The sequence below is a fragment of the Ochlerotatus camptorhynchus genome, unplaced genomic scaffold (assembly GCF_037179485.1).
Source record: "Ochlerotatus camptorhynchus isolate MF236.1 unplaced genomic scaffold, CSIRO-AGI_Acam_v1.1 ptg000265l, whole genome shotgun sequence".
NCBI lineage: Eukaryota > Metazoa > Arthropoda > Insecta > Diptera > Culicidae > Ochlerotatus > Ochlerotatus camptorhynchus.
Window position 1 is genome coordinate 1648087 of NW_027040755.1, and position 26429 is coordinate 1674515.

General features: G+C 39.9%; 2 protein-coding genes across 2 annotated transcripts in view; both read right to left on the reverse strand.

The window, feature by feature from the left end:
• LOC135705318 (uncharacterized) overlaps positions 1-25090 on the reverse strand; it is a 30517-nt gene extending 5427 nt beyond the window's left edge. The window contains exon 1 of the mRNA XM_065226989.1: positions 24794-25090. Within this exon, the coding sequence (XP_065083061.1) occupies positions 24794-24926 (133 nt within the window). The 5' untranslated portion in view covers positions 24927-25090. The remainder of the gene's footprint in view (positions 1-24793) is intronic.
• Positions 1-26429, reverse strand: part of Pfdn6 (prefoldin 6) — a 150997-nt gene that overhangs the window by 87439 nt on the left and 37129 nt on the right. The gene's annotated exons all lie outside the window — the stretch shown is intronic.

Genomic DNA, 26429 nt, shown 5'->3' on the forward strand with positions numbered 1-26429 from the left:
CGCTCTTCAAGCACAGACGAAACGCGTTTCGGGTGTTTCCATTCGCAGACGACCTCTCACTCCGTGGTGGGATAAGGATTGCACCAACGCGAACAGCGAGAAGTCCGCCGCGTTTAAACGCTTCCGCAAACACGGTAAGGTCGAGGATTTCGAGCGGTACACCGACCTCGAGAACACTTTTAAGGGCTTGATTAAAGCCAAGAAACGCGGTTACTGGCGTCGGTTCGTCGATGGTTTGTCGCGAGAGACTTCCATGAGAACACTCTGGAATGTCGGCAGGAGAATGCGAAACGCGTCATCACCGGTCAACGAAGACAAGGAGTACTCAGACAGTTGGATATTCAGCTTCGCGCGGAAAGTTTGCCCGGATTCGGTGCCGGTTCAAACCAACGTTCGTGATCGTCCGTCGGGTAATAACGAAATAGATTCTCCGTTTTCGATGGTGGAATTCTCACTTGCTCTCCTCTCATGTAACAACTCAGCTCCAGGAATGGATAGAATCAAGTTTAACTTGCTCAAAAATCTCCCAGACGTCGCGAAGAGACGCTTGTTGAACTTATTCAATCAATTCCTGGAGCACAACATTGTTCCGGATGATTGGAGGCAAGTAAGAGTTATCGCCATTCGAAAACCCGGTAAACCCGCGTCGGATTATAACTCGTACCGTCCCATCGCGATGCTGTCCTGTATACGGAAATTGTTGGAGAAAATGATTCTTTTTCGTCTAGACAAATGGGTCGAGTCGAATGGTTTACTTTCAGATACGCAATTTGGATTTCGGAGAGGCAAAGGAACGAGCGACTGTCTTGCGTTGCTTTCAACTGAAATTCAACTGGCCTATGCGCAAAAACAGCAAATGGGTTCAGTTTTCTTGGATATTAAGGGGGCTTTTGATTCTGTTTGTATCGATGTCCTTTCGGATAAACTCCACGATAGTGGGCTTTCACCAATTATGAACAACTATTTGAGCCACTTGTTGTCTGAGAAATATATGAGCTTTTCTCATGGAAACTCGACAACTTTACGAATTAGTTACATGGGTCTCCCCCAGGGCTCATGTTTAAGCCCCCTTCTTTATAATTTTTATGTCAAAGACATTGATGGTTGTCTTGATGAAAATTGCTCGCTAAGGCAGCTTGCAGATGACGGCGTTGTGTCTGTTATAGGGCCAAGTGCACCGGACCTGCAAGGACCATTGCAAGATACCTTAGACAACTTGTCTACTTGGGCTTTGAAGCTGGGTATCGAATTCTCTCCGGAGAAAACTGAGTTGGTTGTTTTTTCTAGGAAGCACCATCCTGCACAGTTACAGCTTCAGCTAATGGGTAAAACAATCACTCAAAGTATTTCTTTTAAGTATTTAGGTGTCTGGTTCGATTCCAAATGCACATGGGGAAAACATATTGCGTATCTGAAACAAAAATGCCAGCAAAGAATTAATTTTCTTCGTACAATTACTGGAACTTGGTGGGGAGCACACCCGGAAGATCTGATCAGGTTGTATCGAACAACCATCTTGTCGGTTCTAGAGTACGGTAGCTTCTGCTTTCAATCCGCGGCAAAAACACATATCTTGAAGCTGCAACGGGTTCAATACCGTTGCCTCCGAATTGCGCTTGGCTGTATGCACTCGACGCATACGATGAGCCTCGAAGTACTCGCGGGTGTTCTCCCACTGACAGATCGTTTCGCGGAACTGTCCTTCCGGTTTCTTATCCGTTGTGAAGTAATGAACCCATTGGTAATAGAAAATTTTGAGAAGCTACTCGACAGAAATCCTCAAACAAGATTCATGAGTTTGTACTATGAGTACATGACGCTGGAGGTTGGTCCTTCTTCATTAATCTCCAATCGTGATTGCTTTCAAGTCTTCTATAGTTCCTCTGTAAATTTTGATCTGACCATGATGCAAGAAATCCATGGAATACCAGATCACCATCGGTCGATGGTTGTTCCCTCAATTTTCGCAATCAAGTACCACCATGTAAGTAACGATAAAAGATTTTTCACAGATGGGTCAACCATAAATGCTTCCACTGGATTTGGTGTATTTAATCAATTTCATAGCGCCTCTTATAAACTGCAGAAACCATGCTCAGTATACGTTGCGGAACTCGCAGCTATATTTTACGCAGTAGAGCGAATCGCCTCACTACCGTCTGACCATTATTTTATTTTTACGGATAGTCTTAGCTCATTGGAGGCTATTCGTTCAATGAGGCCGATGAAGCACTCCTCGTATTTCCTGCCTGAAATACGATCTAAACTGAGTGCTTTATCTAACTGCTCCTATACTATCACCTTAGCTTGGGTCCCATCTCATTGCTCAATTCCGGGTAATGAGAAAGCGGACTCATTGGCTAAGGTGGGCGCTATGGAAGGCGATATTTTTGAGCGACAAATCGCCTTCAACGAATTTTTCTCCATTGCTCGCCAGCAAGTCCTCATCAGTTGGCAACAAAAATGGAATGGTGGTGAATTGGGAAGATGGTTACATTCTATTCTCCCACAGGTGTCGAACAAACCATGGTTCAAAGGGTTGGACATGAGCCGCGACTTTATACGCGTTATATCAAGGCTTATGTCCAATCACTGCTCGTTAGACTCGCATTTCTATCGAATTGGGCTCTCAGGCAGCAATTTATGTGCGTGTGGCAGTGGTTATCACGATATCGAGCACGTTGTTTGGTCATGTACCTTACACCGTGTTGCCAGATCTGAGTTATCCATATCCCTCAGGGCCCGAGGAAAACAACCCGCGATACCCGTTAGAGATGTCTTGGCGAGCCGAGACCTCGACTATTTGAATTTAATTTATGTGTTTTTAAAACGGATAGATTTGAGGATTTAGTAGTTAGTGTCATCTTGTGTTCTCCCAAGTTGTTAGTTGCCCATCGGTGTACCCCCATGTTTGTCTTTTTCATCAGAGTGTCGCCTAGTTCGAGATCAAGAGCACATTGCTCTCCAAACCTTGTGTTCACAATCCCTACCCTGCCATCCAGTTGTTACAATTTGTTACCCCTAACCTCGAGATAGCCGCGAGTAATCGGCCTCCGCTTTACTAACGTTAGTTTTTAGTAATTTTGTTATTTAAACAATGAATATCGGCTCCGCAAAGCTACAGCAAATGAGCCTGGAAAAATAAACGAATTATAAAAAAAAAAAAAAAAAAAAAAAAAAAAATAACTTTACATATGTCATCAATAAACGATCATTATCAGTGTTATACCATCAACCGAATCAGATATTACTTTTATAAGTTATCCATTACTATAAGTGGCAACGATCTGAAGATAGCTTGAATCTCGAAAGAATTGAAGAATACTCGAAACAGATGGATTTGTTGGACCGTAATGGAGGGAAGCTTGAGACTTGAACGGAAACTTGAAACGGATATATTGGTACTCAATATGACTGAGCCAGGAAGAAAATTAGAAATGTAAGAATTCGGATTGGAAATACATATTGGTTTAAAGTTGAGAGCTGAAAATGTACGAGGACGGAAAAGAAATCTGCTAATTGAAAGTGAGCAATCAAGTCTCATGTGTGAATTTTACGGACCTCGAGTGTTTCAGAAATATGAAAATAAAAACATTGGAATGCTTTCATCTTATTTGATTGCTGAAGAACATAATTTCAATTCGATTCTTAGAGATGAAATCCATAAGATGATGGTTTTTTTTTCAAGAACCGCCTGAATTTTTGTATGGGATCAAATTCAGAGTGACCACCCGTTTGCCATTTTAAAATTCCCGGGTTTTTTACCGGCATATACGATTACTTGACACTCATCAATTTACGAATCGGCAATTCAGAAATCATTTCCAAGTATCTATACTTATTTACACGTGTTTGAGAAAATTAGTAACAATTTTCGCTAATTTCACCAAAAATCACGTTTCGCCATTGAGTTGAAACTATTTAGTGGCCTAGGAAACAGTTTAAAAATACATGCTTAATATACATAAAGGGTGATACGGTCAAAATTTGGTCAATATCAACTTGACGTATTTCTTTCAATTTTGCATTTAAAAAACCTGAACACCCCTCATTTTGAAGGTGTGTGTGTGTAGAATGTTGCTCCTATTTTGATTTTGGAATTCACTCTTCAGTTGTCAAAATGCCGTCCAAGCAAGAAGAGCAGCGTATCAAAATTTTGCTCGCGCATCGCGAAAATCCGAGCTACTCACACGCAAAGTTGGCAAAATCGCTAAAAGTTGCCAAATCAACCGTTACAAATGTAATTAAAGTGTTTGGGGAACGTTTGTCGACAGCCAGGAAGTCTGGATCGGGGGGAAATCGAAAACCGGAAGCCGCTGAGACGACAAAGAGAGTTTCCGGTAGTTTCAAGCGAAACCCTAACCTCTCTCTCCGAGATGCCGCAAATAAGCTGGGTGTATCGTCTACAACCGTGCATCGAGCCAAAAAACGAGCCGGACTATCGACTTACAAGAAGGTAGTGACTCCAAATCGCGATGATAAACAAACTACGACGGCCAAAGCGCGATCCCGGAGGCTGTACACGACGATGCTGACGAAGTTTTACTGCGTGGTAATGGACGACGAAACCTACGTCAAAGCCGACTACAAGCAGCTTCCGGGACAGGAGTTTTATACGGCAAAAGGAAGGGGAAAGGTAGCAGATGTTTTCAAGCACATGAAACTGTCAAAGTTCGCAAAGAAATATCTGGTTTGGCAAGCCATCTGTACCTGTGGCTTGAAAAGCAGCATTTTCATAGCTTCCAGGGCTGTCAACCAAGAAATTTACGTGAAAGAGTGTTTGAATAAACGTCTGCTGCCTTTCCTGAAGAAACACGGTTGTTCCGTACTGTTTTGGCCGGATTTGGCATCTTGCCATTACGGTAAAAAGGCCATGGAGTGGTACGCCGCCAACAACGTGCAGGTGGTTCCCAAGGACAAGAACTCTCCCAACACGCCAGAGCTCCGCCCAATTGAGAAATACTGGGCTATTGTCAAGCGGAACCTAAAGAAGACCAAAAAAACTGCTAAGGGCGAGCAGCAGTTCAAGGCAAACTGGCTTTCTGCGGCGAAGAAGGTGGACAAGGTGGCTGTACAAAATCTGATGGCACTGAATTTTATACTAATTGAACTTGAAAAAGAAATTTAATTTGATTTTTTAAATAAACGATTTCACCGATTTACACGCGTTTTCCCTTGACCAAATTTTGACCGTATCACCCTTTATTCCCAAAAATATAGACCACATCGACCAGGAAACCATTTGTGGGAAAATCACTCTGAGCTAAGAACTATCAATAAAGTGAAGCGGAAGCTTTTTTGAGATGCGTGAAAAAAATCAGCGCGGTCGAAAAAAATTTCGAGAAGGTCAGAGGAAACTTTCAGCGGTAGCTGACTGAATCTATCGGTAGATAAACATCCAGGAAAAGTCGAAAAGAAGTTCCGGGGCAGCTTGAAAGTGCTTTCAGGGCAAGTCAGAAGACATTTTCAGATAAAGCTTAGAGAAACTTCCAGAGGAAGCTGATCAACAGGACTTCAGGGGTGAGTAGGAAGAGCTAGTCAGAGAAATTATAAGAATATTCCAGTATCAAGTCTGAAAAAAAAACTGCCAGATGATATTGGAAGAAGTCGGAATATATCAGGATGCAACTTCAGGAATCTTTCGATGGAAGTCAGAAGAACCTCGAAGTCATCATTAAACCGGATCTAGTATCCGTACAAAGATTCTGGAAAAATCTGAAAAATCAGGAGTAGGCGGAAGACAAATTCAGGGGAAAAACTTCTAGGAAAGTCGGATGAAACTTCTGCGGGGATGTCTGAAAAATTTTTCAAGGGAAATCGGAAGATACCTCCGGAGGGTTAGTAAGAAACAACTCCTGGGAGAAGTTAGCAGAAATCGGAGAAATTTGGAAAAAAAATCTAACAACCCGAAATGTTATAAATAAATTACTGAATTTATTAACTACTTCATGGCTAGTTACTGAAGAATAACAATTTTTTTTAATTGAATTTTTCCTGCATTTGAGACTAATACTACTGATGAAATATGTCATCGTGAGATCGTGAACAAATAAATTTATTTTATTTAATTCATTATGTACCAAAGTAAGAGAGTTATTCAGACAACATTATGCTTCTTCAGCTAAAAAAGTGCTTATTCAGCTTTCAATCAGCTGAAATTGATTTTTTGGGAAACCATTAAAAAAATGTCATTTGTTTCATTGGAAAATGAAAGAATTATAGAAACAACTAGACGAAAGTGTTGCTAGCATTTCATGTCACATAAGCGGTCGATTTTGTGCGCAAAATTTTTCCGGTGGTGCCATTGAATTCCCGGTATTTATCAGTTATGTCAATCTGAAGAAACGAAAACCCAAAGTACACGAGACGCCAACGTGCACCAATTAAAAGGGATAATTTCTACTGAAATGGGAGAGATTTCATTATCAAGATGAATCTCTTATTCCTTAAGATCTTTTCCTTGGTTGATGATAGGAAATCATCCTGCATTAAAGGCCCAAACGCAATGACAGCGGAAGCGGATCTGAGTAAGCCTACTTGTCGGATTGAAAACTAGTTAGAATCAAATCGACTTCGGTTAGGCATCTTGATGTCATTTGTGACAACTGTCAAACTTTCCGTTTCCGTTCCGCTTCCGTCCACATTGCGTTTGGGGCTTAAGCCTGTTCCGAAACGGTAGAGTTTCGGAATATGGGTTAATTAATCACTCGATTTCCGTAGTAGAGCTTCATGATTAGGCTGAATGGATGATGGGTCTTTAAGTCGAATGCCATTAGGTCGAAATTTCAATAGTTATTCGTTTTACAAGACCATCCATGAAACAGATGCGGTCAGCTGATTTATTTGTTTAGCGGAAAGTATTAACGGTTCGCAGTAAGCTTTGCTTATGGTGACATCTTGCATCGGTAACACCTGATCACTGATACACTCACAGCTGTTTAGCTGTCAGTTCTACTGCGAAACGTCGTCATGAATCGTCAGGAATCATTGTTAACGTAAAAATATTCAAATTTAGCTAATGCCGTTTTCGTTTTTGCGGTGTATTTAACTACACCGCCGAACACCGAAAAGATCAGGGTGTAGCTATCGGTTGCAGCTTTGTTTACAAACAAATGATGATGAGCTGTCAATGACTCGCGCTTATTGCTGCTTACACTACACCGTAGTAAAAACGGGAACGATAAAAGTCCCTAAATCTTGGAAAAGTTTTCAAAATCGGAAGTAGTACTCATTCAAGATCCAAATCCAAATCTGGATTTTTTTCAAGATTATTCTGAAAAAAAATCTAATCCACAAAATTTAATTTTTTTTTTTCTAACAGTGCGATTTTGATATGTTTTCAAAGATCATATTTCATATTTTGAAATGTCTTCAATATACCTTTTCTCAGATATATTGAAACAAATTTAAAGGCCCCAGAGTAATAACCCATTCGGCCCTACACCTTTGCAGGAAAAGTGAGACCTAGAGTCACATCTAGTGAGGGTCTAGGATAAGAGAGAAGCGAATTCAAAGCAATCAGCCTTGACAACGATGTTGGACCATTAGGCCGACGGCCATAAGGACAAAGGTCATTGGGCCGAATCTCGGAGAATTATTTATTAGCGAAGGAAATTTGCTGATCTGAAAGAGCAAGAAGGGTCTAAAATAAGAGTTCGCCACCTACTTCTTAACCTTCGGAAATAACAATTTTCTCTTCGAATTCCTGACAGTGTTGATAATTTTTGTTTTTCTTGGAATAGGTTTCCAAAGAATTCAATGATTGCTAATTCTCTCATCAATTATATGCGCTATGTTAAGCTGTATCCTGTGACAGTGCTTTAATTTTTCAACACTTGTTGGCCCTTTTTATAGAAACATGTAAGATAGAGAAGAATGTAGATAGATCCTGTTAATTTTGAACGAACGGTTTTGAGGTTTTAACAGATTGAAAAAAAATCAAGAATACATTAATAATCTTTCTGGCTAAATATTTATTCATGTTTATAATGGTTTAGTTTTTATGAAATGCATTTTTTAAATATTCAACACAGATCAACAAATTGCTGGCAAAGACTCACATCAACATACTACTGATGACATACTGTGAGGCACAGCAAGTTCAAATCCAGCCAGAGATCTTTGGTTGCACTCGAGTAAAGGACTATGCGGCCGAGCTACTCAACTTCAAACTGATGGAAACGCACGGTGACGCACTCAGCAACCTAGAAGCAACCTCAGACTAATGGCCCAGTTAAATCCACAACCAATTCAGCTGACCACCGTTTCTCCAATTGCTTTCATTGTTATTCTTATTCAACCAGCTGCATTGGAGAAGGAAAGTGCATAAACAGAAGGTAGCAAGCAAGCCATGGGAAACGTACATGTGAGAGGTAGAGAGGTACACAATTTTTCAGACATACTGCGCCTACTGCGTTCCTGTTTTTAGGATCTTCCATACCTGTCCCATTTCTCACAACCTTTATTCTAAATTGTATGAAAAGGAAAATGAAAAATTAGCTGGAAAAAAATACTCATTCGTTGTCAGCATTGGGGTGACAAAATTTAAAACTAATGTGCTTCTTCATGTGGAAATTATTTCTTCAGCAAATTTCCACCACCAATAGAGTCCAGGGACCGTTTCAAGAGGTTGCCTCCACCAATCGAGTCTAGCGAGCGTTGATTGCGGCCGAAAGTGTTTGCACGGGACGGTGCCACCTCCAGTGGGGAGCCTCCATTCAGCACCAAGCGGTTGAAGTACAGGTATTCTGCGAAATGTGGCGATTGGAACGACGTGAGAAAAAATAGACGTAAACTTGATTAGAATCCAAGGCGATGAAGGAGGCTTAATGGGACGTATACCTGAATTTTGCATGAGCAGACAACACAAACACACACACACGTGGACACATTAAATATTCACGTGGGACACAGAAAACGGTACACTTATTTTTTTCATCCTTCGAAGGTGGCTATTTTGCTTTCGATTCCAGGAGGGACCGGCGTCGCCTTAGCAGAGCTCGGACAAGTCACAGATGATTGATTGTGAGTAAGTTGACGATGAGTGTATGAATGATGGCAGACGAATTCGAATGGATGGGTAGTAATTAAGGGGACTTGGAAGAATTTTCCATTAACGATTTGAGTGGACCACTTCTGGTAGGAGGGAATTAACGCCGCAAGAACTAGAAGCAGTTTGGTGTTTGTGCGGCGGTTATTAAACAAAGTAGGCTTGATTGCTTTTTTTTGGCAATGAACACCGCCTACTAAACCGTTTACAGGCTGTGTTCCGTTTGGTGAATTTTCACTTAAAAGTGAAAACCCTACTGTTGTAGATTGACCGATTTTCTAGGTGGTAGTAAAAATTAATTCCTGTAATAATAACTTTACATATGTCATCAATAAACGATCATTATCAGTGTTATACCATCAACCGAATCAGATATTACTTTTATAAGTTATCCATTACTATAAGTGGCAACGATCTGAAGATAGCTTGAATCTCGAAAGAATTGAAGAATACTCGAAACAGATGGATTTGTTGGACCGTAATGGAGGGAAGCTTGAGACTTGAACGGAAACTTGAAACGGATATATTGGTACTCAATATGACTGAGCCAGGAAGAAAATTAGAAATGTAAGAATTCGGATTGGAAATACATATTGGTTTAAAGTTGAGAGCTGAAAATGTACGAGGACGGAAAAGAAATCTGCTAATTGAAAGTGAGCAATCAAGTCTCATGTGTGAATTTTACGGACCTCGAGTGTTTCAGAAATATGAAAATAAAAACATTGGAATGCTTTCATCTTATTTGATTGCTGAAGAACATAATTTCAATTCGATTCTTAGAGATGAAATCCATAAGATGATGGTTTTTTTTTCAAGAACCGCCTGAATTTTTGTATGGGATCAAATTCAGAGTGACCACCCGTTTGCCATTTTAAAATTCCCGGGTTTTTTACCGGCATATACGATTACTTGACACTCATCAATTTACGAATCGGCAATTCAGAAATCATTTCCAAGTATCTATACTTATTTACACGTGTTTGAGAAAATTAGTAACAATTTTCGCTAATTTCACCAAAAATCACGTTTCGCCATTGAGTTGAAACTATTTAGTGGCCTAGGAAACAGTTTAAAAATACATGCTTAATATACATAAAGGGTGATACGGTCAAAATTTGGTCAATATCAACTTGACGTATTTCTTTCAATTTTGCATTTAAAAAACCTGAACACCCCTCATTTTGAAGGTGTGTGTGTGTAGAATGTTGCTCCTATTTTGATTTTGGAATTCACTCTTCAGTTGTCAAAATGCCGTCCAAGCAAGAAGAGCAGCGTATCAAAATTTTGCTCGCGCATCGCGAAAATCCGAGCTACTCACACGCAAAGTTGGCAAAATCGCTAAAAGTTGCCAAATCAACCGTTACAAATGTAATTAAAGTGTTTGGGGAACGTTTGTCGACAGCCAGGAAGTCTGGATCGGGGGGAAATCGAAAACCGGAAGCCGCTGAGACGACAAAGAGAGTTTCCGGTAGTTTCAAGCGAAACCCTAACCTCTCTCTCCGAGATGCCGCAAATAAGCTGGGTGTATCGTCTACAACCGTGCATCGAGCCAAAAAACGAGCCGGACTATCGACTTACAAGAAGGTAGTGACTCCAAATCGCGATGATAAACAAACTACGACGGCCAAAGCGCGATCCCGGAGGCTGTACACGACGATGCTGACGAAGTTTTACTGCGTGGTAATGGACGACGAAACCTACGTCAAAGCCGACTACAAGCAGCTTCCGGGACAGGAGTTTTATACGGCAAAAGGAAGGGGAAAGGTAGCAGATGTTTTCAAGCACATGAAACTGTCAAAGTTCGCAAAGAAATATCTGGTTTGGCAAGCCATCTGTACCTGTGGCTTGAAAAGCAGCATTTTCATAGCTTCCAGGGCTGTCAACCAAGAAATTTACGTGAAAGAGTGTTTGAATAAACGTCTGCTGCCTTTCCTGAAGAAACACGGTTGTTCCGTACTGTTTTGGCCGGATTTGGCATCTTGCCATTACGGTAAAAAGGCCATGGAGTGGTACGCCGCCAACAACGTGCAGGTGGTTCCCAAGGACAAGAACTCTCCCAACACGCCAGAGCTCCGCCCAATTGAGAAATACTGGGCTATTGTCAAGCGGAACCTAAAGAAGACCAAAAAAACTGCTAAGGGCGAGCAGCAGTTCAAGGCAAACTGGCTTTCTGCGGCGAAGAAGGTGGACAAGGTGGCTGTACAAAATCTGATGGCACTGAATTTTATACTAATTGAACTTGAAAAAGAAATTTAATTTGATTTTTTAAATAAACGATTTCACCGATTTACACGCGTTTTCCCTTGACCAAATTTTGACCGTATCACCCTTTATTCCCAAAAATATAGACCACATCGACCAGGAAACCATTTGTGGGAAAATCACTCTGAGCTAAGAACTATCAATAAAGTGAAGCGGAAGCTTTTTTGAGATGCGTGAAAAAAATCAGCGCGGTCGAAAAAAATTTCGAGAAGGTCAGAGGAAACTTTCAGCGGTAGCTGACTGAATCTATCGGTAGATAAACATCCAGGAAAAGTCGAAAAGAAGTTCCGGGGCAGCTTGAAAGTGCTTTCAGGGCAAGTCAGAAGACATTTTCAGATAAAGCTTAGAGAAACTTCCAGAGGAAGCTGATCAACAGGACTTCAGGGGTGAGTAGGAAGAGCTAGTCAGAGAAATTATAAGAATATTCCAGTATCAAGTCTGAAAAAAAAACTGCCAGATGATATTGGAAGAAGTCGGAATATATCAGGATGCAACTTCAGGAATCTTTCGATGGAAGTCAGAAGAACCTCGAAGTCATCATTAAACCGGATCTAGTATCCGTACAAAGATTCTGGAAAAATCTGAAAAATCAGGAGTAGGCGGAAGACAAATTCAGGGGAAAAACTTCTAGGAAAGTCGGATGAAACTTCTGCGGGGATGTCTGAAAAATTTTTCAAGGGAAATCGGAAGATACCTCCGGAGGGTTAGTAAGAAACAACTCCTGGGAGAAGTTAGCAGAAATCGGAGAAATTTGGAAAAAAAATCTAACAACCCGAAATGTTATAAATAAATTACTGAATTTATTAACTACTTCATGGCTAGTTACTGAAGAATAACAATTTTTTTTAATTGAATTTTTCCTGCATTTGAGACTAATACTACTGATGAAATATGTCATCGTGAGATCGTGAACAAATAAATTTATTTTATTTAATTCATTATGTACCAAAGTAAGAGAGTTATTCAGACAACATTATGCTTCTTCAGCTAAAAAAGTGCTTATTCAGCTTTCAATCAGCTGAAATTGATTTTTTGGGAAACCATTAAAAAAATGTCATTTGTTTCATTGGAAAATGAAAGAATTATAGAAACAACTAGACGAAAGTGTTGCTAGCATTTCATGTCACATAAGCGGTCGATTTTGTGCGCAAAATTTTTCCGGTGGTGCCATTGAATTCCCGGTATTTATCAGTTATGTCAATCTGAAGAAACGAAAACCCAAAGTACACGAGACGCCAACGTGCACCAATTAAAAGGGATAATTTCTACTGAAATGGGAGAGATTTCATTATCAAGATGAATCTCTTATTCCTTAAGATCTTTTCCTTGGTTGATGATAGGAAATCATCCTGCATTAAAGGCCCAAACGCAATGACAGCGGAAGCGGATCTGAGTAAGCCTACTTGTCGGATTGAAAACTAGTTAGAATCAAATCGACTTCGGTTAGGCATCTTGATGTCATTTGTGACAACTGTCAAACTTTCCGTTTCCGTTCCGCTTCCGTCCACATTGCGTTTGGGGCTTAAGCCTGTTCCGAAACGGTAGAGTTTCGGAATATGGGTTAATTAATCACTCGATTTCCGTAGTAGAGCTTCATGATTAGGCTGAATGGATGATGGGTCTTTAAGTCGAATGCCATTAGGTCGAAATTTCAATAGTTATTCGTTTTACAAGACCATCCATGAAACAGATGCGGTCAGCTGATTTATTTGTTTAGCGGAAAGTATTAACGGTTCGCAGTAAGCTTTGCTTATGGTGACATCTTGCATCGGTAACACCTGATCACTGATACACTCACAGCTGTTTAGCTGTCAGTTCTACTGCGAAACGTCGTCATGAATCGTCAGGAATCATTGTTAACGTAAAAATATTCAAATTTAGCTAATGCCGTTTTCGTTTTTGCGGTGTATTTAACTACACCGCCGAACACCGAAAAGATCAGGGTGTAGCTATCGGTTGCAGCTTTGTTTACAAACAAATGATGATGAGCTGTCAATGACTCGCGCTTATTGCTGCTTACACTACACCGTAGTAAAAACGGGAACGATAAAAGTCCCTAAATCTTGGAAAAGTTTTCAAAATCGGAAGTAGTACTCATTCAAGATCCAAATCCAAATCTGGATTTTTTTCAAGATTATTCTGAAAAAAAATCTAATCCACAAAATTTAATTTTTTTTTTTCTAACAGTGCGATTTTGATATGTTTTCAAAGATCATATTTCATATTTTGAAATGTCTTCAATATACCTTTTCTCAGATATATTGAAACAAATTTAAAGGCCCCAGAGTAATAACCCATTCGGCCCTACACCTTTGCAGGAAAAGTGAGACCTAGAGTCACATCTAGTGAGGGTCTAGGATAAGAGAGAAGCGAATTCAAAGCAATCAGCCTTGACAACGATGTTGGACCATTAGGCCGACGGCCATAAGGACAAAGGTCATTGGGCCGAATCTCGGAGAATTATTTATTAGCGAAGGAAATTTGCTGATCTGAAAGAGCAAGAAGGGTCTAAAATAAGAGTTCGCCACCTACTTCTTAACCTTCGGAAATAACAATTTTCTCTTCGAATTCCTGACAGTGTTGATAATTTTTGTTTTTCTTGGAATAGGTTTCCAAAGAATTCAATGATTGCTAATTCTCTCATCAATTATATGCGCTATGTTAAGCTGTATCCTGTGACAGTGCTTTAATTTTTCAACACTTGTTGGCCCTTTTTATAGAAACATGTAAGATAGAGAAGAATGTAGATAGATCCTGTTAATTTTGAACGAACGGTTTTGAGGTTTTAACAGATTGAAAAAAAATCAAGAATACATTAATAATCTTTCTGGCTAAATATTTATTCATGTTTATAATGGTTTAGTTTTTATGAAATGCATTTTTTAAATATTCAACACAGATCAACAAATTGCTGGCAAAGACTCACATCAACATACTACTGATGACATACTGTGAGGCACAGCAAGTTCAAATCCAGCCAGAGATCTTTGGTTGCACTCGAGTAAAGGACTATGCGGCCGAGCTACTCAACTTCAAACTGATGGAAACGCACGGTGACGCACTCAGCAACCTAGAAGCAACCTCAGACTAATGGCCCAGTTAAATCCACAACCAATTCAGCTGACCACCGTTTCTCCAATTGCTTTCATTGTTATTCTTATTCAACCAGCTGCATTGGAGAAGGAAAGTGCATAAACAGAAGGTAGCAAGCAAGCCATGGGAAACGTACATGGAAACGACATCAAACCACACAGCTTGATTTTTCCGCACTCTGCTCTCTCTCTCAATGTGTGCTATACAATCAAACAGATGTCGTGTGAAAGAACAACAACTGCTGCTGGTCAGGAAAACTCTTTGAGCAATGTGTACACATTTGTATGGGACCTCCTCTTTCCACTTGAATGTCATCCATCATCGATTGGAAATTACGAGTGAGTTTAAAAAAAAACACGTTTGAAAAGTCAAGCGCCGCCAAACAGGCAGGAGGCTGTGCTTTTTCATCGCACATGTATTGCACTCCTGGGAGCCGTCGTCGGGTGCAACGAGCGTTCGCCAAACAAAAACAAGTGTGATGGGTGACATATCACCCGTAAATTTATCCACCAGCGCCTCCTACGATACCGGCGGCGAGAGTCCACTCTGATCTGATGTTCGGTATCTTTATTGTGGTCGTAAAAGTGATGGTCTATGCATAAAAGGAGGCTGTACGCGATGATGAAGTTCTGTAAAAATGTTACGCCTTATGCTGTAAAATTGCGAGAAACTTTTCCGGCTCTAGAATAGCAGAAACAAAATTTGCTACAGATATAATGTTGTAGTTGGTGTAATTTTGCTAAATGCTACTTTTTAAATTTTCGCACACCTGCTATGTGGCAGGGTTATGCGAAAAAGAAACAATGTTTTGAATGCTATTAGAGGCGCTATAAAATTCGGTGTCGGTAAACTTTATTATCATCGTTGCAAGTATTTTGTTTGCCGGAGGTTAAACTTTAGTGAGATAGTTTTTTTTTTTAAAGTTGACTTCAAAAATCGACCTTCAATTCAGCCATCTGTACTGTGCCACTAGTGACGCATTTGTTTTCATGAGTATGCATTTTGCACAGTCTAGTTCACTCCATTTTTGCAAGTTATCCAAGTGTAAGAGTAAGAACAATGAATGCTGCTCTAAATTTTCATGAGGGGATTCAGCAACAAATTTCAACCCTGATGGGAAGTATTTATGCACTACGCCAACGAGTTGGTGTAAGTATTTTTTTAACAATCAAAGCAACCAATGCATAGAATTCTCGGATGCTGTTTGTCTTGTATTCAGCTTGCAATCGAGTTAGCCCCCATCTCAATTTGGCATGCTTCGTATCGCTGTCAAACATGAAAGGGAACATTATCCTGCATGTGCGTCATAAACAACAAATAGATCAATCATCTCGGTTACATGAATGTGTTTTCGGCAAGAGTTTCTTTTTTTTTGCGTGTTCGCATCACATTATCCTGTTTGTTACATTCTCAATTTACAACGTCAAGATTAAAGAAACTTCCTCCTTATTCCCACGAACGGTTCAAATTTATTGAAACCGAAAAATTAATTGCTGTTCCAACGAAAGTCATTTGAAGTGCACTGCTGAAATAATTGAAACTGAATAATTTATGAAGGAGGAACAAGCAGTGGTCTCCCTGGACACCATGGCGATGGCAATTTTGACATATGCGATTAGCAACGCGTCGAAGAGATTAACATTTTCATTTCGAATCGTTGCGATCTGTTTTACTGTTTTTCCATCATGTTAGCACAGCAATTCCACAGCCAGTGCATCTCAACTCAGCTTCATCGCCTACAACCTACTACTTTCAGAATGCCAAGGAAACGACTTCAAGAACATAATTTGTCACGTTTGTCGCCTCTGTTTAGTACGAAGCAAGGACGTGTTGCTGGCCCTAAATGGCGTCTTGTGGTGCGATAGTGCGGAGCCTCTGGAGAGGATCTGTCCCAACGGAAAATGATGTCACTAGCTTTACCGCCATTGGCGGCAGTGTATGGGTATGATGCAAACAGCTGCGAATATTAGTTATCAAACTGACCGATACGATAATAATTATAGCTGTTCGAGACGTGATAATTGCGTCGCGATACAAGTGGATGGAAAACTGATAATTCTAATTTTCGGTAAAGAAAAGGTTATTCAGTTTGTCTGTACAGAACATGCTTGTGATATAGATTAATTTGATTAGATAAAGTGAATGCCGTGTCGGTTTTTGTGATTGGTATCAGACATGTTTACGATAGATAAAACGGGATGTAATGTGCATATCTTAATTCAATTACTAGACTTGGATAATACTGTTTATGACATTCAATATGTGATGTGGTTTGATTAGCGCTAATCACAAATATGCATGGCAATTCTTGCTACGGTTGATTGGTAAAAGTACTTTAGCATTAGAATGGCTGTAAATTTTGAATGTTTAATAAAAAAAAACTGTCATACTCTTCCATGGCTGTAAACTTACATTCTATTTCACACAAACTTTGAACAAACTAGAACCTTGAAAGAAATATTGCTTACAAGTTTGTTGCGATACAACATTTGAAATATTTCATACGATATGTCTCACAACTATACACGATCTTGTAAACGTGTGTTCCCAACAAACATTGAATGTTGAATAAGAGCTTATTCAGGCAAACACAAGCTTCTTCAGCTAAAAAATAGCTTGTTCAGCTGTTGATCAGCTCAAATTGTTTGTTGGGTTGCTCCATTTATATGCATCATATTCAACGGAAACTTACACTAATTGGGCGCGATGATGTAGTCATTTATGCAAATAGAAGTGATTCAGTTTTTCTGGTGTGATTATTTGCTTGAGATAACAGATCCCTGAGCGATATATTTTTGACACACTGAACCAGAAGAGCACCTGCATCAACAAACGTACGAGAGTATTAGTATTAGTTGAATAGATTAATGAAAATAGTGAAAATGTTTACAAGCCACACCTCAGTATGAAATGGACAATTTACAAAGGTTTCTCCAGGTAAGGGTCTAGGATAAAAGAGAAACGAATACAAAACACTCACTATGTAGTTTCTCCCTACTAAGGTACTGCTCATGATCATCTAGTTGGTTGGTGAAAATGTTAGATGTTCAAAACAACTTTTGTAAATCAACCAAATAATTTGCTTCATTGCATATTAAGCATTGGTACAAAAGATAGTTAAGGTGATTCCTCCCAGAGTCCAAAACTGGCCTTCACGTTGGTTGTTAAGGTGATTCCTCCCAGAGTCCAAAACTGGCCTTCACGTTGGTTGATATGCCTTTAAACTTCAAGTTACCTAATACTGCGTTCAGACTAAGTATAGTTGATATTTGGTAATATAGACTGTCTTGCAATGAGCATTCATACCTTGAAATTTCATTGGAAATCATATATATGGCATTTGATATCAAGATACACTATATTACGTGATATCAGCAGTGGTCTGAACGTAGTATAAAGCACAAATATCGTATCTGGCACTACAGTAATCGAGCAGCTCGCCCCGTAACGTGAGTAGGTCACCTTTTCGTGGTACGTTACGGGATGTAAGATCTACCATCGATTCCTAGTCTTGACTACTTCAAACTAGGGGAAAAGGATTTTTCAGTAATCAAAGGAACACATCTTAGTCCTTGTTACTTTTTATGCCTTGTTGATAGTGATAAGTCCTCGGGTTGCCTGGACCGAGGATGATCTTGAAACAAGGAAAAAATGATTTAGTTAATTCTTCATCTATGTGATTCCTAATCTTCTATTCGTTGGTCCCTAGTTTGAAGTGGTTAAGACTAGGGTTCTGATGCATGGTCACTATCGGTGTCATTCTTTAATTTTGTTGCTAAGGAATCCAATTTTGACTGACAAAGGGGCGCGTCTTTGGAGGGGGGGAGAGGTAGCTCATCGATTCTTCCGGTTCGCCTTCTAGCATCGTGCTATAAGGTACCAGGCGATAACCAGGGTAGTTGATCGATAGCTCGATGACGTCATTTCGTTGGCGTCTGCAATGGGAAATTCTCATAGCAGGCGTTGACGATGGGACGTTGTCGAGTTGTTGAATAGCAACTATCGTGGTAACTCACCGATTACCTGTCGATCTGCCAAATTTGGAAAGACGTCTGCATAGAATTGTCTCATATAATAATATTCCGCCCACTATATCACAAGAAATTGCGAGTAGTTGAGTGGAATGGAGATAAGTTAAGCATTGGGTACAGGACCAAGTCTCCCCTGGGTGGTGCCAAAAGATGAGCGCAATAGAATCATCAAGTTGCCATAAGGCACGGAATGAGACTATTGCATGGCTGGGTAGTCAAAGTCTTCCATTCGTTAGTCATTTCAGGTGGATTAGAACAGGTTTAGGTTTAGGGTGGGCGTTGGCCAGATTTGGATTTTTCAGATGTAATCCTGGATAGGACCCTGTCATTGAACGTCGCGTGAAAGTGGAACTTAATGAAGGCCTAAGTACTTTTTCTTAGTTTTTAGTTTTCGGATTTGAAAGATCGTCGGTTACAGTGGCCTGCTTACTGAGCAAAAAAACGCGGCTAGTTCATCTCCGACAAAACTCGTTGTTGTCGTTGGTTCCGGGTTTGAATGGATACACAAATTTGAGCAACGGTATTATGTGATATGAGGGGCTCGGTGGCCTTAGAGCAACCGTTTTTTGCTTACTGAGCAGAACATCATGAGTCTAATCTCAGGCCCATCCACATTCAAGATTCGTCAATAGTTTTATTTGTTAATATGACTACATGGTAATAACAGCAACTCGGTGATTAAAAAGGTGCTCGTCTGCCTAGTGGCGAACGTTTTTGCTTACTGAGCAGAAGACCGTGGGTTTAGTCCCAAGCTCCTTCGCGTTATATGATCGTTAGGACATCAATTCAGCTTATCGTTTACCAAAACGAACCCTGCTGCAAACCCAACCCTCTTATCCAACATCCCAGTGATTCCTCATGGAAGTGCAGAGGTGTTCTCGGCTTCCATCAAAGCGAGTGTCATGTCAACACAATCCTTCCCATTCCTTTCTTGACCTGTGTTCGGGCGCGGCCGGCGCTGGTATTGCCTAATTTAAGATCACCAGTTTTTACACATTGAGGATGATTGCTAGTCCCAAGCATCGTCTATTGGTTCTCTGTGTAATTACAGCTGGTCTGGAAATAACAGAGTAGCAACCGTGGGCGGTCAATCAAGCTCAAGCTCAAGCTCAAAGAAGCGCGTCTTTGGAGGGTGTTTCAACACTCCGAAGGGTATAAATAGCGGGACCTTTTAATTAGAATCGATTCCTTGCGATAAAGGCAAGAATGACAACCGAGTACTTCATCATTTCTCAATAGTGATGAAGTAATACGACATGCACTAAACTAAGGACACGGGATATACTACAATAGATCAAATTACTGGTCGCAGTAGTTTTATGTCCCGAACAGAGGAAAAAAATCGAGCAGCTCCTGGTTCACAGTTTTGTTCCCACAGATATTTGTGCTCTTGAAATTAAAATGTTTAAAGTTCAAATAAGGTTTCCCTGCGATTTTTTCTCGGTCTGCTGATTTGGCAAGGGTTGGAGGCGAACCAGCCCCAGGCTGAAAGCCTCCCTAATAAAGATAAATTAATTGATTTGGGCAACGGGACGGACTAGGGAGTAGCGGACCCAGACAATTCTGATTTTCAAGCCTACTTGCTTGAACATGAACATTTTCATGATTGTTACCCACGGTATACATAAACAAGGTAATATACTCTCGGATGTAAACATCAAGTTCTAATGTCGACTGATGACGTCATTACTATCTATCAATAGTGTGAGGTGGAATAACGCGAATGTTACTGTGTAAATACGTTGCAGACAAATAACATCACTTCAGTTTGTTCAGTAAAAGGCTCTCATTCTTAAAATAATACATGGAAAATCAAATTAAACATATAGTCTTTGTTCATATTTACGTTTGTTTACGAAAACGATAGGAATGACGTCATCATACAAATGTCATTTACCGGAATAAATCACCTTTTGTAGAGTACACACAAGGGGTAGGTCACTCCACACACCAGTATTAGGTCATCTTTTTTGTCAGTGTGCCGCAAGTGTGCCGATTGTACCGGTCATAGAGCAAGCTGCGATTGTTTGTAAAATATCCATTCCGGCAACCCGGTATTTCAGACACTTTGAATAAATCGGATTGAGGATAACGCGTGAAGTGGTGGGTGTGCGGAATTTTGGTGTTTTGTGTTCAGTGTTGGCAAAATCAGAAATCAATTGATATTTTTCCGCTCTCATGAGCTCGCAATATGACGCGTGATATTGGAACAAAATATCATGCTTGATATTGATTTTACAAGCTCTTTTGATATTGCGAGACTATTCACAACGTGCAAAAATCAAGCTGAGAAATGACTCGACACAAAAACAATTCCATTGCACATCATTTTCTTAGAAAGAGAAAGCATAGTTTGCAATCTCTTTTTAATCTTCACCGATGGCAGACGCGAAGGGACTGTTGTAAGCCGTTATGGAAGTTTCGGTTGCATTCGGGTGTAAAGCAAAAATCATTAAACTCAATCTCACCACAGTTTGGTGAGATTTGCATTTGGTGAGTTTTGTTAGCTTGATATTCCGAGCTGCGATATCACAGCTTGCAAAATCAACCGCCGTTGTTTGCTTGTTGATTTTTGTCTACGAAAATCAAGCGTGATCTTGGGCGTTGGTGACCTTTGATTTTTTTATATTTTCCCAACACTGTTTGTATTTATAGGATACTAAAAGTCCTGTGTTTTAGGGGTTTTACAATGCCTTCAAAAGCAGACGAGAACCCTAGCCTTCCGTGATGTGAAAAGCAAGGGTCTATCAGCGGCCGGAAAGAGTATCAGAGTAGCACTGCACTACTGCCAAAGTGACAGTCACACGGACGCCTGATTCTACTATCCATCTTCTTGTAGAAGATGACCGCCTTTGTTTTGTCAATCATTCCAATCCAATTAGATGTAAACAGGGTGGACCTAGAGAATTTTCCGTCTCTCCGCTGTTTAAATGGATGACGCAGTTTGACGTCAACACATCACGCAAATTCTCTGGGCCTCACCTGAGCCTCACCTGTGGCTTCTGGGGTATGGATTTATCTCCAGTTTTTCATCAAGTCACTGATTGGTTGCTTTTCATGTTTAAGACTGTTTTAAATGTTTACAAAATTACTATCAGAACAGTTTGCATTGATTTAGCACGAATAATTTTCAACAGACTGTAGGAGCGATTGAAGAACCTGTGAAGAAGAATAAAAATATATCCTGTCTTGTCTTAGGTCTGGCAAAGACAAATAGCAGTCACCTTCAGACTACTAGGATGGACTTCAAATTGATAAACAATACAAATCAATGTTTGACTCTCTCGTAGCCAGTGGAGCTATTGAGTTTGTTTTTTTTCTTCGGTTTTCTATAGTTATTGGAATGAGGAGCTAAGAGAAGATTGTGTATATCCACTGTAAGTACACCGGTAAAACAGAGCATGATTTTAGGAACTACTGTGAAGTGATTTGTTAAAAAAAAATTAACGATAGTGCTCGTTGAAAAGGCTTCTCCAACTCAAGAACGGGGGACCAACGGCATTACTTCCCTTCCGAAGGAAGGCGTGTACCTCAGAAAATCCTGGCGACGCTGACTGGGATTGAACCCAGGCCTTTTAGGGTGAGAGGTAACCACGCTTACCACTACACCATCGGCGCCGCTTAGTTTTCTCGTTCAAAACCAAAATTAATTTCATGAAAATGTAATCATATCATTTTACTTGCCTACCGGAACACAGTGAATACATTTTCATTGACAGAATTTCGGTTTTAAACGAAAAAACTGTTTTTGAATATCCAAAAAATAATGTCTTCTCCTCTCCCCTTAAGGTTAATGATTTCTAATGAAATATTTGAGAAGCACTGCGAGTAATGTTACGAGTTCAGAATTTAAATCCAAAATATGAAATTTCACGGGTTTGGTTTTCTTCACGCACCTAACCTAATTGATGATATATTGGAAAACAATACGATGAGTATGAAACGTCAACTTTTGGTAACTCGATATTTAACCCATTCTCTGACAATCTTCCTCTACTTGAATAGCCCTTAGAGAGCACAGGCGAATAAACGGTTCTCCATATGTTTATCTTTTTATTCTAAGCTTTTTACGCTTCTGAGGCGAGCGTTTTGTCGGCTCTCAACTTAGATGCACTTCCACAGTTATTAATTGAGAGCTGTTTCTATGCCAACCAATGCATAAATTTGTATATTTTGTGGCAAGCAGAATGATACTCCATGCCCAGGAGAATCGATAAAATTTGTAACCCGAAAGATTTCTTCGACCTAACCTGGAATAAAACCCGCTGTCTTCAGCCTAGTAATACCATGCCATTAGGGGAAATGGATGTAATTTCGGCCTAAATGCCCCTAATTTGGGTCCATATATAAATTCAGAAATCGACTAAATTTTCAATAGCGACCAAAAATATCCATCAGTACCGTCCCAACGACGTGTTCATCTAGATAACATTGATAAATAGCAGATGTTTAGCGATGGGCCCAATCTTAGATCCATAGGCCAACATTAGAGCCATTTCCCCTACTGACTACTGTCAGAGACTTCTAATTATTGATGAGTAAATTTAAATTTCATTTGATACCACTAAGGCTTATTTTCTTATCCTACGCTTAAGTCTTAAACCAGGTTTAACCAAGCGCAGGAGTAGAAATTAACCCAAAGTTTTTTGTTTGTTTACAATTGAAGTTGGTAAGCAAACGAGAAATGTTCGGAATTCCAGGACGGTTTCTTCGATATCGATGCATAGATTTAAGAGTTTACTATGAAAAGGCTTGTTAATTTTAAGCTATGGGGAACAATTTCACTTTTATAGTAATGTATCTCACATAGATATGTATGTTTACTTAGGTTGAAACATTGTTTTGTTGTACTACCCATAAGATTCGATAGAACGTGTCTTCACCCATCTTCTTCAGTTTCGAGGGCAATACAATCGTATTTCCATGTAAAAACTTTGGTAGGTAATTTTTATATGAAATAATAAAAATATATGTATCACAATCCTCGATATAACGTAACTGTCACTTTTGACTTCCATCGTCGATATCTCACAAATAACAATTCAATAATTCAAATTGGCATGACCCATAGATGAAGGATTGTCTCATATCTTTGCTGGTGTCATTACTTTGCTTGATTTAATGATTGATAGCTAGAAATCAACGATGGAAGTCAAAAGTGACAGTTACGTTATATCGAGGTATAGCTGTACTTATATCGCAAAACAACAATTTATAACGTAATGTTTTTCGATCACAGTCCACATCACAAATGCTAAATTACGGGTTAGGCTATGACAACAATTGATGAGGCATTTACCAGGTACCATTTCAATCTGAATCAATTAATCTATTTTCAGGTCGCTAGAATCTAATTGAACACGATTTTGGTAACTTAATTTGATCAATTATTTGTGTTCATTAGGGGTATGTATTCAGAATTGTGCAGTATTTGCAGTTCTCAATCGATCAATCGATTTAAATATTCTTTAAATGCATGATTGCGGAGCCCTTAGGTAAAATATTTGTTACGCTTGCATAGACGTGAAAAACATTTTAGCTGACAACCGTAGCTAATTAATTAAAACTGCAGTTTTTAACCAATCTGACTCATTTGCGTTTAATGTTTGGAAAATGTTAAAATGTCATTTAAGATTACCTAAATTTGCTCAGTAAGTGTAAATCATTACAAAATTATGCGAATTAACTACTATTGTTCCTTCGCCTAGAACTAGCTACAAGGTAAAAAAGCCTTCTATTTCCTGCTAAACCGTAGCACCTCATTAGTTTTGGTTGACAGGAAATGTCCTCGAGGAACGAGTCCCACACACGTAATAAAAAAACTGATGACAAGGTACAACAGAAGACACCAACCCGGAAAAGTGCTCCAAGTGGTTATGGCTTGATTATGTTTTACGTCTGACTGCTGCTGCTTTGTAATTTTCGTGCTGTCCAAAGAAGTGGCTGGCAATGAGGCGGAAATTAAAAAAGGAATCTCATCGCATTGAATGTAGGTTTTTTTTTACGGAAAACCTGGCTAGCAGAGAAAGCGTACGTTGTATGATTATGACTTGGTTCCTATTCACGCTGATTTCACATGAAGATTAATCACTGGACACGGGCGCACACACGCACACAGTAGGCTGCTGAGGATGATGATTGCTCTTTTCTAGTTTAAATGCCACTGCCATTTTTCGGCTTTCCCTAACAACACATAGCACACTTTGACAATTGACCAGGACACGACCGTTTTGGGACGGTTTGACTCGACAAAGGACAAATGTTTGGCACATGTAATTTCTGTTTCTTGCATGGGGACGTTTCACTGATGATTTCGGACGCGGACAAAACTACACGAATAACATTATAGATTATTTACCATCGTTCAGTTGTTTGAGTTGCTGCAGTTTGTAAATTAAATCCTCAACTTCCTGGTCCTTCACGGGCAGAGCACTGCTCCAGTTTAGGATGGCAAACAGAAATATGACACAGATCACGTGTAACTTGAACATTTTGACACTAGTTGCTCGTTTGGTGAGCGCCAACTATTTTTTCCAGAACAGAAACGAGTGATGCTTATCAGTCGGCGGGTATATCGTGATTGTTGGCCTATCAGCGTGACGGAATCCTTTTTATATGCTCTCTCCTAACAGGTTGCCCACAGGATCATGCACGGAGCTCTCCGACTTGTTGCTTCGTTTATTGGTAACGATGGTGACGCGCCAACGATGATGGCTTTTTCGGCCGTCATTCGCTCGGAGCAGGCGACGATTAGCAATCAACAGCAACCGTTGCCTACTCTGTCACTTGTTACGCGCTTGGCAGCACTGCTAAGCACGTGAAAGTTCTCCAACGGCGACGGGAAAAAATATTTTGCGAAAATATCTACTTTTTATGCAAGATCATAAAAGAGTACCGGATAATAGAGCACGGTTGTTCATCAGAGGGTCTTTCTTATCGATGATGGGGGAGTTTCCTGATGAGTGCATGAATAATAGATTGAATTAAAAAAAAAGCCACTGATGAAGTTGCAGGTTCAATAAAAATGCATTTTCTCTATCATTATCCCGGATGTGCGGGTAATCCGGAAGAAATTGCATGGATGTTCAAGTTGGTGTCAATTTGCCCACTTGGGGAAATTTGCCTGGCCGTTGCGTCATTAATGTATCAATTAGTAGGTAGCGTAGTTTCGCCACGACGGAATAACGGCAGCATATTGTAGACAATCAACCGGGTGATAAAAGGCACCGTAACATGTGTCACCCTTCTTTTTTTTTGTTACTGTTGGAGCTTTAGTTACTTTTAGCGGTCATATAATGGAGTGGCTGTATTTTGCTCGAAAAGTACTTGGCGTTATTTGAAAATGTTCCGTAAATATTTTACTAGCAATCGAGGGTTGACATGTGCTCAATGGTCGATTTTCATGATGAAAGCTCGTATTCTCGTTGAATTTTCGTTTTGAAGACATTGTCTACTTAACCAAAAATTAGAATGATGCCATGAGCATCACATGGTTATTGCGTAGTTTTGTTATTCAAGGTTTACAATTATTTTTCTAGCACTCAATTAAGCAAACAGTTGAACCTATACTCACTAAGAGCGATAAATAAGGAACCGTCGTTGTCAAGACAACAAATGGACGATTAAAATCATGCACTGATTGTTTATTTATGATCCACATTGCCCCAAGCATATCCAACTGTCAGTGGAAAGAGTTACTCCATACGATAGAGCGAGAATGGTCCCAGCCAACAGCATTCCGATCATAGTTGGCCGTATTCCTTCCTTCTTTTTTTGTATAGAAGAATCGAAAAGGGCAATTATTTGGGGTGGAAAAATTCCAACAAATTAAAAACTGCCAGCATAGCAAATTCAACTCGTAAAATGAAAAATGATTCACTCCAATCAGCAACGATTATTAAAGAGGCGGGTTTGGTAAACGTTTGCGAATGGCAGCAAAAGAAAATTCCAATTTCTTATGCAGATCTCCCAGCCTTAACCGTGAACACGTACTT